The sequence below is a fragment of the Myotis davidii genome, unplaced genomic scaffold, assembly GCF_000327345.1.
Source record: "Myotis davidii unplaced genomic scaffold, ASM32734v1 scaffold332, whole genome shotgun sequence".
NCBI classification, from domain to species: Eukaryota; Metazoa; Chordata; class Mammalia; order Chiroptera; family Vespertilionidae; genus Myotis; species Myotis davidii.
Window position 1 is genome coordinate 7,724,487 of NW_006285779.1, and position 12,653 is coordinate 7,737,139.

At 41.7% G+C, this 12,653-nt stretch overlaps 1 protein-coding gene across 1 annotated transcript in view; it reads right to left on the minus strand.

Annotated features, from left to right (window-relative positions):
* ENTPD1 (ectonucleoside triphosphate diphosphohydrolase 1) overlaps window positions 1–12,653 on the minus strand; it is a 93,128-nt gene that overhangs the window by 26,964 nt on the left and 53,511 nt on the right. The window contains exons 3-4 of the mRNA XM_015559390.1: window positions 2,798–2,915; window positions 1,017–1,167 (exon numbers count right to left, since the gene is read on the minus strand). Coding sequence (XP_015414876.1) covers window positions 1,017–1,167; window positions 2,798–2,915 — 269 coding nt within the window. The remainder of the gene's footprint in view (window positions 1–1,016; window positions 1,168–2,797; window positions 2,916–12,653) is intronic.

A 12,653-nucleotide genomic window follows, 5' to 3' on the forward strand; every position in this document is an offset into this window, starting at 1 on the left:
ACTCCCCAGTGCACGAATGTCGTGCACCAAGCCTCTGATAGTTAATACTTCTTCATAGAGATATTATCATTGAAGTGCAGTATAAGAACATGGGCTCAACAAATACAAGCTGCTAATATTGTCACTACTACTATTATTTTATTTTGCTGTCTGCACCATATCTTCATTTATAGTCTTCTGAACACGTCCTGGTCTCTTATATATGCCTGCCTTTGCACATCTATTAGGATACAAGCTCCAGGAAGGCGGGGACTTTGTCCTCTTCACTGTATCCCCAGAACTTAGAACAGTGCGTGACACATAATAGGTGCCAAATAAACATAGATTGTGCAATACATGATGTCTGTTCTGCCTGTGGTGCCCTTACCTCACCTCCATCTTGTCCTTCACGATTCAGCTCACATGTCCCCTCTGGTAAATCCTCCTGCCCCACTCCCATTCTGGGAGGGTAAAGTGTGCTTCTGTAGCAGTTCTGAGGAGCCTTCTATTAAAAAAAACTGATCACCCTGTATTGAAACTCTGATCCCCTTGAGGGCTGAAGTTACCTACTTCCATATCCTGGGACATAGTAGGCAGTCAATACATGCTGCATTAATGAATAAATGAACAAATAATGCACACAAATACTAAGTGATGACCATAAAGATGTGCTAGTTGTGATTATTTGTGTCTTGGGACACCTGCAACTTTCCTTGGTCTTCCCCCTCCCAGAGATTGAATGGCTAAATCTGTAGCCCCAAATCCCAGAGTATATAGGCTCAATCTTTTTCTCTCTGTGCCCTTACCCCCTTGAATTTCCTGTGGGGAGAAGGGCAAGAGGGATTTTTTAAAAAAATGTACTTAAACTCTCAAAGTTACACATACTAAGAGTTTGAGAGTATTGCCCACTCACTGAGATTCAGGATATTTGGAATTGTGGGTGTTAGGGAAGTATGGCACTCTCCCATAACTTAAGAGGCTCCTTGTACTGCCAAACCTAACTCCCAACTGCTCCTGGTCCCTACGTGTGGCTATACCTGAGCAACCGCATGCCTGCTGTAGCTCCCAGGTAAACAGGTGTCTGTTGGTGCTGGGCCACTGGAATCATTTCCTTTGCTTTTTGCATGCATTCAGGCAGATAATTGCTTAACTCACTTACTTTATTAGCAAATTTTGAGATTCCAGGACCTAGGAAAAGATATAGAAGCAGATGACAATATATTTTAAGTATAGAACATACCTTGACAGCATTACAGCAAAATACTGGTGTTTCCTGATAATTCAGTCAGATAATTTCTTGATGTGATATATACTAGTATTAGTTTGCTCTACGGGTAACTCTCTGAACCAACTTAGCCCTGGTAGGGACTTGTTTTCAGACCTCAGGCTGGGTCTGTCCGCTGCTTAATAATTTTGCCACTGGGTGGCGGGACTTTCACATTCAATTGCATAACCTTCCTAACGGGTTCAGATTCTAATGGAAATCTTACAGATAGCTACTTTATATAGCCACTTTTTCATGTTTCTTCCACAAAATTGTAATTAGCAACACTAATTCTAGAAGATCTAAAAGGATAACGATGACACTTAAAACAAATTAAAATAAGCACCAGTCACATTGGCTTTTACTGAAAAGATAGGAACTGCTACTAATTAGCTATGGAATCTAGTTAGAATAAACAGGAATAGCATCTATGTTTCCTTAGTGATTTTTCCACTCTGATTCCAGCCTCCCTAGTAATACTATTTTTCCCGTTGTAGAGCAAAACTAATTGTTGCTATGGAGAGGATGAGAGCCAAGATCCTGTAAGCTTTTGAAGTGAGCAATTTCAGGTCACTTTAAGATAACATCCACACTGTCATGGATTTGGTTTAAAGATAAGTATCAAGATACGTTATCCATATCTAATTCACAGGTTTATAAAAAGCCTGGTTACTTAGCCATCATCAGAAAATCAGCTCTAAATTATCATCTATTGTTTTAATTCAAAAAGTCTGGCCTTCAAGAATGGGTGGGACCCAGCATCTGTGCTTTAACAAACCCTACAAGGTGGTTCAAATTTGAGAACCACTGGTTAAGAGATGGGTTTGAAGTTGGGAGTTTGAATCCCAGTTCCATCACTTACTAGCTCAAGCAACCTCAAACACATGGCACAACATTGCGCAACCTCAGTGCCCTCGTTTTAAAAATGGGAATAAAAATACATGCCTCATGGAGATCATGAAGATGAAATAATATTTTTAGTACTTATGTTGGTGCGTGGCACACAGAAGTGTCTTGTTGATGGGAGGGACTATTGCTCAGTTATTTTTTTAAAATTAAATCTTTTTTGTTGGAAATATTACATATGTCTCCTTTCCCACGCCTCCACCCCCATTGAACCCTTCTAGTCTGCCTCTATCCCCCAGCCCTGCCCCTATTGTCTGTATCTACGGTTTATGCATATAATATGCATACAAGTTCTTTAGTTGATCTCTTTCCACCCACCCCACATCCCCCTTCCCTCCCCCTTCCCTCTGAGATCTGCAGTTCTATGCTTCTATGTCTCTGGATCTATTTTGTTTATCAGTTTATTGTTCATTAGATTCAACATATGAGTGAGATCATGTATACTTGTCTTTACTCAGTTATTTGTTAAGTCTGTTTATGCATCAAGGGCTCAATCATTAAGGATTGATTTCAGTATTATGTTAATGATAATGAAATAACAGCAGCAGCTCCCCTGTACTCTTCACTGGACTTGCTTTTCTTCGAGTACTCCACTGACACATGCATCTCGTGTCCCACGGTCCCCCCTCCCCTTTTCCTTCATCTTACCTTGTACCATGCACTCTCCTATCTGACTCACCACCCCTGTGTCATTCTCCTTTTCTGCCGGCCACGTATAGATGTACACAGTCGTATGAGAAGAGCCTGCATCCAGCACAACCCCATACTGAGGGCAAAACAAACCAAGAACCTGTCAGCATTACATTGTGCTTCTCCATATTCAGTTTGCAACAGAAAAAACCCAAGACAGGAATTTTCAAAAACATGAGGAGAAAGTATTTTAATTCAAGAGGAACACGGAGTGGGGGGTGTTGCCTGGAATTGTCCTGGTCACAAGATCTACCAGAACTCCAATCACTACAGCACAGTGGCTATCACGACTGGCCGCACGTTAGACTGCCCCGGTCTTACCCAGGGTGGGGCCTGAGCATCAGTGTTGTTTAGAAGCTTCTCGAGCTGTTCTCATGAGCAGCCAGGATTCCGAACCATATACTGAAGTGGTGAGACAATATGCAGGGAATAGAAAGCCATTGGTTTAATAGTTCCCAAACTTATATGCCTAGCAGAATTATTAGAATCACCTGGGGAGCTCCAAAGGCTACTGCTGCCTGCGTTCCACTGCCCAATCATGTACTTTAATTGGTCTGGTACGTGGTCTGGACCAGGGGTCCTCAAACTACGGCCCGCGGGCCACAGGCGGCCCGCCGAAAACATTTATCCGGCCCGCCGGGTGTTTTTGCCGATGCTGCCTGGCCTGCTTAGCAGCCGACTCGTCCCGGGCCCGCAGTGCGCATGTGTGGAATGTCTGAGGGACAGTGAACTGGCCCCCTGTTTAAAAAGTTTGAGGACCTCTGGTCTGGACTTTGGAAGAGAGACATGGAAAATACTACATTTGCTTACTTTTTATTACAAATATATCCAGAAATTGGAATTGGATTGGAATCACAATCAAAAATTTAAGCTCCTTAGTCAGAGAAATATAGGAACAAGGGCTGGACAATGGTTTTCAGATTGGTGCCCCCTTTTAAGCATTTTTATGAAGGAGAACTTTTATAGCAAAGTATGCAAATCTTAGCCGAGCATCCCAATGAATGTTTGTATGTGCACATCTATGTAGATCAGCACCAAGGTGTCCCCTCAGTTATTCTCCCCATGGGAGACCATCGTCTTGACTTCTGTCACCATGGATGAGTCTTGCCTGTTTTCTGAGCTGCAGTAAATGGAGGACATAGTATGCCTCTTCTCAGTCTAACTGTTCACACTACACTGTCTCTCTAAGATGCATTCAAACTGTATCAGTAGTTTGTCCCTTTTCATTACTGTAGAGTATTTAATATACTGTATTTTCCCACCCTCTACTGTTCACGGACATTTGGGTTGTTTCCAGGTTGGGACTATTGGGAATAAAGCTGCCAGGAACAATCTTGTACATTTCATTTTGTGAACATGAGCTCTCATTTCTCTGGAGTGTTTACCCAGGAGTAGACGGAGGAATGCCCGTCTTGATCAATGAATATTCACCTTTGGTTACATCCCTGGGTTCAGTCAGGAAAAAAAATGCCATCATTGAGTAATAATGTCTGCCATAGGCTTGTGAGGGGCACATGTACTTTTCACTTATCATCTCTATACTGGAGAGAAAAATGGAGGAAAGTAAATGGGGAAAGAAACAGAGGACATGCTTCTAAAGTGTGAGCCAACTACTCTCATCACATGCTGCTCCTTTAAGATGTGGACCTCCAAGTGTGGTCTACCATTTGATGATGCTTAATTCAGTGTTCTCCCTCCTAGGAGTACACCCACACCTTTCTTCCCTCTCAAGGGGAAGAAAGCTTGCATCTCCTAAACTCTAATGGTTTCCATGAAACTTACAACCAGGGGAACAATGGGGCAGCTCATCTGGGGCTAAACCCTAACTGTCTACAACAGCGGTTCTCAACCTGTGGGCCGCGACCCCTTTGGAGGTCGAACGACCCTTTCACAGGGGTCGCCTAAGACCATTGGAAAACATATATATAATTACATATTGTTTCTGTGATTAATCACTATGCTTTAATTATGTTCAATTTGTAACAATGAAATTGGGGGTCACCACAACATGAGGAACTATATTAAAGGGTCGCGGTATTAGGAAGGTTGAGAACCACTGATCTACAAGGCCCCCTTTTCTCTGACTCTCCAGTGAGCTGACAGCAGCCCCGCCTTGGCTCACTTCTTTCCCATAGCCTTTCTAGAGACCCAAAGCAGCCTTGCCTGGGCTCTCCTGCTGCTGCTTCTCTCCTAAGCCTTTCCTGGTCTCACTGTCCCCAACTTTAATAAACGTCCTCTAACATTCACCTGGACTTGGGTTGTGAAATCTTTCCTGCACAAAGCGAGAACCACACACTACCGGCTGGCCCGAGGCAAACCTTCTCTGGTCCCTTTTTTTCTGGTAACATTAATTCTGTGGAGTCCTAAGTAAAAGTCATTCTGAGAATGGGATTATGACAGTTGCAAACTACGTTGTAGTATCTCAGTTTCCCTTTCTCTTTCAAATTCCATGTGCTTGGTGTCATTCTTTCAAGGTTATAAATATATAAATAAAGGGCTTTCATAGGAAGTTCTTTAAATAGTAAGGTTGGCCATTTTTGTTCTATATAAGTGCATATTTCCTTGTGCTTGCCAGTTAGCTCAAAATCTCTGAGGTATCCAGGTGACAAAAAAAAAAAAAGCTTAATTCAGTAGTATACACACACACACACACACACCACATGCTAAGAACCTAAGAACTTCCAGGGAGGAAAAAAAAAGACAATAAAGAGGACTTGAGAGACCTCCATAGACCACTGGGAATAGCTAATAGCAGAGTCTATTGAGGTGTCAAGTTTTATTCTATTTAACCCTAGACCCAGGGGTGTCATCTCTATGAGTGTGAGGATCCTGACCACCATGACCTCCATAGTGCCCTTTGCCTTGTTCCACATAGTGGAGGGTTCCCTGTGGTGATTAGCATTGTGCCCTTGTAAAGAGAGGGCCTGTGTCGTACTTGCTCAGGGCATGGCAAGGAAAGCAAGCTGGATAGGCTCCTCTGCAGCTAGGCTTGCGGCGCGAGGAAAACAAGAACTGGCCTTTGTGGGCTGAGAGGGCTCTGACCGAGCTGTCTGCGGCCTTCGGATCCGTGAGAAACCTCCTGGGGAGGAGAAAGAGGACCAGGGGTTACCCAGGACAAAATTATGTTGTTCCACGGCAGCATCCCTGAGTTCTTCCTGACAGAAAATGTTCCAACCCCAACAGCATATGATAAAAGTTAGCAAGGCGGCAGCAGCAAGCAGCCTTTATCTGGAATCAGGACGTTCTGTCTGACTTTGTTGGCATGAAAGTCACTCTTCCAGTAGAACAAAGGCACCAGCCTGCTTCTATCGGGTGGTGTCTCCAAGGCCTCACACAGTGCGTGTGGTTGAGAGCTTTTACTCCAATCCGTTGGGCAAGTGTTTGAGAAGAGGGTAGAGCATACTTTTCAACACAGCAATTAAGGACATTTTACCTTGTGTCTACAAAAGACTGGAATGCTAACCTGTTGAACTGTGCCAAATATTTCTGTTTTCCAAAATAGTTTGCAGAATGAAAAACTGACATTATTTGCTGCTTGTGGGGTCGATAAAACTTGATTGACAGTTCTCAGTTTAAACATTTCAGAAGTTTGCCTCCTTGTTACAAAACTATTGGCATAGCCACTCATTTTTCACACTTGGTCCATTTAAAAGCTACATCTAATCTTATTTTATAGATGAGAAACTGTGTCCAGAGCTATTCAAGGACTTGCCTAACAGATACTGATCATTAATGCCTTAACAGACCCAGGTAGCCATCATATTTTGTCCTTCCACCACTGCAGCATTTTCCAATGCCAGACCCTCTCAGATTAGATTCAACCCTCCTAGTCCATGTCTCAGAATACCTGTAGTTTACCTCTAAAGACAGAACTTACCACAATGTGTATTCACATATTTATGTGGCTCTTTGATTCATGTTGTCTTCCCTACCAGACTGGAAGCTACATTAAGGCAGGTCTGTTGTACTTACCATGGTATATACAGCATCTACCATAGTATATGCTATATGTTGGGCACAAAGAAGGAATTCAACAGACAATTATTGAATCAAATGAATGATTGAGAGGGGTTATAACTATATGGCTCCTAAACTTCTTCAGTCCTAAAAGAAGTTAATTCACAGTCTAACAAAAACTAGTGCCCTTAAGGTTGAGTTCCACTACCACCACCACTCCCCAAAACCACAAGCCAGCCCCTGCCAGGGGGTTGAAGCAATGTCCCATTCACCAAAAAGGTTTTGGGCTCAATTCTCCGTCAGGGTACATACTTAGGTTGAGGGTTCAATTCCCAATTGTGGTGCATAGGAGAAGCAACCAATCCATGTTTCTCTTTCACCTAGATATTCTCTCTCTCTCTCTCTCTCTCTCTCTCTCTCTCTCTCTCTCTCTCTCTCTATCATCATCATCATCATCATTATCATCATCATTTAAAGATATCCTCAGGTGAGGACTAAAAAAAGAAAAGAAAAACATAAGCCAGGTAACACAGACAAGAATGTGATAACTTGTTTTGGTCCCTTCAGACATAATTGGTTCTTCGGAAAAGTTCCTGTAGCTATAACAGTTATTTCGGAAACCTCATCAGTCTGTCTCAGTGAGTCTTTTTGAATAAACAAAGCTTATCCTTTTGAATGTGACTCTAGTACTCTATAAACAAATCAGGTCTCCATTAGCTACAGCAATGTTGGCAGGGCCTATAAACAATTGCAAACCATTTTCTTTTTTCTTTAACTGGAGCTACTAGATCTTCTATACAAACCACAATTTTATTGTCTTTATTTTTCTTTATTTTTTTTATCTTCACTTGAGAACATGTTTTTATAGATGAGAGAGGGGGAGAGAGAGAGAAACACTGATGTGAGAAACGGATCGGTTGCCTCCTGTACGAACCACAACCTAGGTAGATGCTCTGACTGGGAATCCAACCCACAACCTTTTGGAGTACGGAATGATGCTCCAACCAACTGAGCCACCCAGCCAGGGCTTTTTAATTTTTTTTATTGTAGTAAAATACACAGACCATAAAATTTACCATTTTAAGTGTACCAATGTGCACTTCTGTGGTATTAATTACATTCATATTGGTGGGAAACCATCACCACCACCCATCTCCAGGTGTTGTTTTTCAAATGAGACATTAACATCCAGGGGAGTAAAAGTAATACAGATATTCTCCAAGAGTATTTGAGATTGAAAATTAGAGCAAATCCTTCTAAAGTTTCAAAAAAAGATAAAATCACAAATGCTCATTAAGAATAGTACTTTAGCCTTGACCAGTTTGGCTCCGTGGATAGAGCGTCAGCCTGCGGACTCAAGGGTCCCGGGTTCGATTCTGGTCAGGGGCATGTTTCTTGGTTGCGGGGCATGCCCAGTGGGGGGGTGTGCGGGAGGCAGCTGATAGATGTCTCTTTCTCTCATCGATGTTTCTGACTCTCTATCCCTCTCCCTTCCTCTCTGTAAGAAATCAAATATTTTTTTTAAAAAAAAAAGAATAGTACTTTAGCCCTTGCTGATATGTTTCAGTGGATAGAACATTGGCCCTCAGATTGAAGGCTCATGGGTTCAAATCTGGTCAAGGACACTCGGTTGCAATGTCTCTCTCACGTTGATGTATGTTTCTTTCTCTTTCTCTCTCTCTCTCTCTCGCATTAGCAACAACAACAACAACAAAAAGAATAGTACTTTAATTCTTTGTTAAAACAAAAAAAAGGCAGATGCGTAGGGTCAGGCCACTACACGTTAGCAGCAGTTGACCATTCTGGGGATGCTGGCTCAGTGACCATAACACACTCAGAGTTAAGGGCCTTGCCTAGCACTCATCTCCCTCCAAGCAGTGTTATAGTTGCTCTCCGCTAAAGGCTTCTGAAGTACTGTGCACTCTGATAAGTGAGTCACTGGTACCATTTCTCACAGCCATTCTCAAATTGGGTGCTGTCTCTGTTTTACACACAGAAAACTGAGGTATAGAGAGAGGAATGTACTTGCCCAAAGTCTCATAGCTAGAAAGCAGCAGCTTTGGGACTGAGATCAAAGCCATCTGGTCCTTGAGCCGGCATTCCATAGAAGTGAGCAGCTTGTAATGAAGGCATGTGGTTTGGTATTGGGTCAGCCTGGTGCCCTTAGAGAACCCTGTGGGGCTCTGTGTGTGCCAGAATATGGACTGTTAGTGCTACAAGGAATGTCTGGCACTTGCTAACTGCCAGGGTTCAGTGATGAGCAGGCACTTAAGGAAGTGGTGAGCCAAGCAGACCTCAAAGCTGCCTCCCGCCCCCCTCCCCAGGTTCCCCAGGACAAAAGCTCTCCCTCAGGGGACACTTTGGTGCAGCTAAGGATTCTTCTTTAAGGCCTGTGTTTTTTTAAAGTGGTCACTGCTAGCTACAGGTTCCCAGATTTTAATGGCACGAGAAGGCCCAAGGTGCCTGTTAAAAGTGTCATTTCCCAGACCCTGCAACCTGGAGGTCGGAACTAAGGAGGCTCTGGGGTGAGAATGGGGAACCAGGATCTTTAGGGGATCCCGAGGCAGAGGCCAGCCTCCCACACTGACAAACCCTGTTACCAGATTGGCCCTTCACAGGTTCTTCACATCCAAGGAGGGAGCCGGTTTACCTGTTCACTCTATTCATAGAGCCAGCAAACTTTTATGAGGCAACCACCCAAGTCAGATGCTGTACTGGTTGCAACTGAACATTTATTTTGTGATTATTTGATTAATGATTATCTCTTCCATTAGACTGTAAGTTCCATGAGGTTAGGGCTTTGCCAGTCTTGCTCACTGCCAAATCCCAGGGCCTAAAATAGAGTAGTCAATGACTATTTGTTGAATGAATAAATGCATGGATGGATGAATGAAATGAATAATAAAATACATGCAAAGACAAATGAAACACAGTCCTTGTCCTCAGTAAACTAGGTTAGGCAAGAGGATATATATAATGAGGATAATCTTTAATATATTTAGCATTATTGTTTTTCTTTTATTTTTTAAAATACTTTTTATTTTTATTGATTTCATATATATAAAATGAAGATGGTCTTCCATTCTTCACAGTGCTTCTGGGAAGAAGAAATTGAACTGAGTTTGGAAATGATTCACAAACTGCAAAGCACTATATCACTGTGGTTTAGGAGGTATTCCTTTACTATTCAACCCTAAATGAGAGAATTCCTCAGAACTAGATCCTTGCCCTCTTTTTTTTCTCCCTTTTTACCTACTTCCTATGATTTCATCCATTTCTAAGGCTTCAATACATCAATGATCTCAGAGACATAGCTTTTGTCTAGACCTATGCTGTCCAATAAGGTAGCCACTTGCCACATGTGACTATTGAGCACCTGAAGTGTGACTATTTTGATATTTCTGCTTGCATATTCAATACCTCAAAAACAATTCTTCAAAAATGTAACTCAAAACCTTCGCCTTTTCCCAAACTACTATAATAGCCTTTTACCTAATCTCCTGCATCTGCTCTTATCCCTCCTCATTGGTTTAGTATTAAAACTAAAAACCTTAACCTGACTTGCAAGGCCCTTCGACCACCACTTCCCTCACCATCTTTATCCAACACATGACCCATTCTTGCTCTGCAACCAACTTCCAGTATGTATCCAGCTATTTCCTGCCGTGGGATTCTTGCATTTGCTTTCCTTCTGCCTAGAATGCTCTTTACCCATTTCTTTCCCAGCTAACTTCTAATCATATTTCAGATATTATTGTTAATGTCTTTTTTTTTTCAAGAAAGACTTCCCTGGTGCCCAAAACTTGCATTTGGTGGCACTCATCACAATAGTAACTAATAATTTGTGTCATCTATTAAATGTGTTTCCTTCCCCAGATGATAAACTCAGTTATAGCTATATTGGCTTCCCAATTGTGTAGCCCAGTGCCTGACATAGATATTTAAATCTATACTAATAAAAGAGTAATATGCTAATTAGACCGGGAGACCTTCCGGACAAAGCCATGGTGGCAGGGCCAAGGCAGAGGCAGATAGAGACAATCAGGCCGGCAGGGGAGAGCAGTTATGGGGGATCAGGCCAGCAGGGGAGGGCAGTTGGGGGCTACCAGGCCTGCAGGGGAGGGCAGTTGCAGGTGACCAGCTAGTACTTAAATAATGATTATTGGTATATAAATTTATGAATAAAGAGATGCTAAATGAGGTATGGTCATAAAGAAATGATGTGTTTTAAAACAAATGTACCAGATACGAATATCTAAATGTGTTATTTTTAATTCATCATTTTTGGAAGGAAATACATTTATTCAAAAAAAACCTATTCAAAACAATTTAGTACCTCATGATATTTGGTTTTAAATTGCAAACAATGCAGAAAAAAGGCTCATTAATTATTCCTGATTTTAAACATGTTTTATCATTCACCTTCTTCATCAAACTTAACTTTGAATGATTTCAGAGATACTATCAGAGAGTGTGTTCTAAAGCAGCAATGTTCAGTGGAACTTTCTGCAGTGATGGGAATGTTCTGTGTCTGAGTTGTACGTTCATTAGCCACCAGCCACATGAGGCTGTTGAGCACTAGAAATGTGGCTAATGCAAATGAAAAAAATTTTTTTATTTGGTTTGATTTCCATTAACTTGGATTGAAAGAGCTGCATGTGGCTTATGACTATTAAATTCAACAGCATACATAGCTTAAAGCGATCACCAAAGACAAGTTCCTAAAATATTTTTGCCCTCAATGTATGCCAGGAACCTTATTAGAATTACTGTACAACCTCAACAAATGGCTACTTTGCATATATAAAATGATCTTTAACCAGTGATATTGCTATACAGATTCACTTCAGATGCCAGTGTCAGTTTGTCGAATACTTATACCTTTTATTTAAAGAATGCCAAAGATCTTACTCCATTTTGCCAGGCCAACACAACAACATGAATCACAACAGACTTTAAGATGACCACTGAGAAGGAGAGAAGGTCATCCAAGACAAGTATTCATTAGGAACACAGAGCTCAAGTCTGTCATGGACTTTGCCTGCTTGGTGGTCCCCCACTCCAATGATGCAATAAAGAATATGTAAAAAGGTCAAACCAAGAAGGCAATCATGTACTTTTGGAACTGGTAAACAAATAACAGAACTGAGATGTCATGAGGCTTCAACTGTGAGTGAAGTTTTGCCAAAAGAACCGACATCACACAACATTAAAAGGCAAGAGATCATTGCCAATGAGATAGTATCAGCTTTCCGTGCTGACAAATGAACTGCTGTGCACAGTCCCACTTGAGTTGAATTTGTATGGCAAACAGATGCCAATGTAACATGCAGGCCTCTGATGTACAGCAAGTGCTTCGGGTGGGTGGCAAAAGTTTCAGCAGCCTGGCACATGCATCCACATGCCAGGCTCACAACGTAATATCTTCAAATACAAGAAAACATTCTTCTGCACATGTAGTCCAGGGCCTCTATGATCAAGTTAACTTCTGAATATGTTACCACCCACATGCACATATGTGCTTATCGGGATAGTCTGGGTATATCCTTGTAGATTATTTACTGTAATTTCAATTAAAGACTAAAATGGTATATTTCCAACATAAATTTAAATTTACCACATGCTTTCTTTTTTCTTTTTTTTACAGCTGACTTTTTTTTTAGATTTAGCCTAGTCTTTTATTTATTTTTTTAAATTTTTTATTACAAAGGGTATTACATATGTGTCCATTTTTCCCCCCACCCTAGACAGTCCCCTAGCCTCCCCTATCCCCCAGTGTCTTATGTCCATTGGTTGTGCTTATATGCATGCATACAAGTCCTTCAGTTGATCTCTTACCCTCCCCTCCTGCCCCACA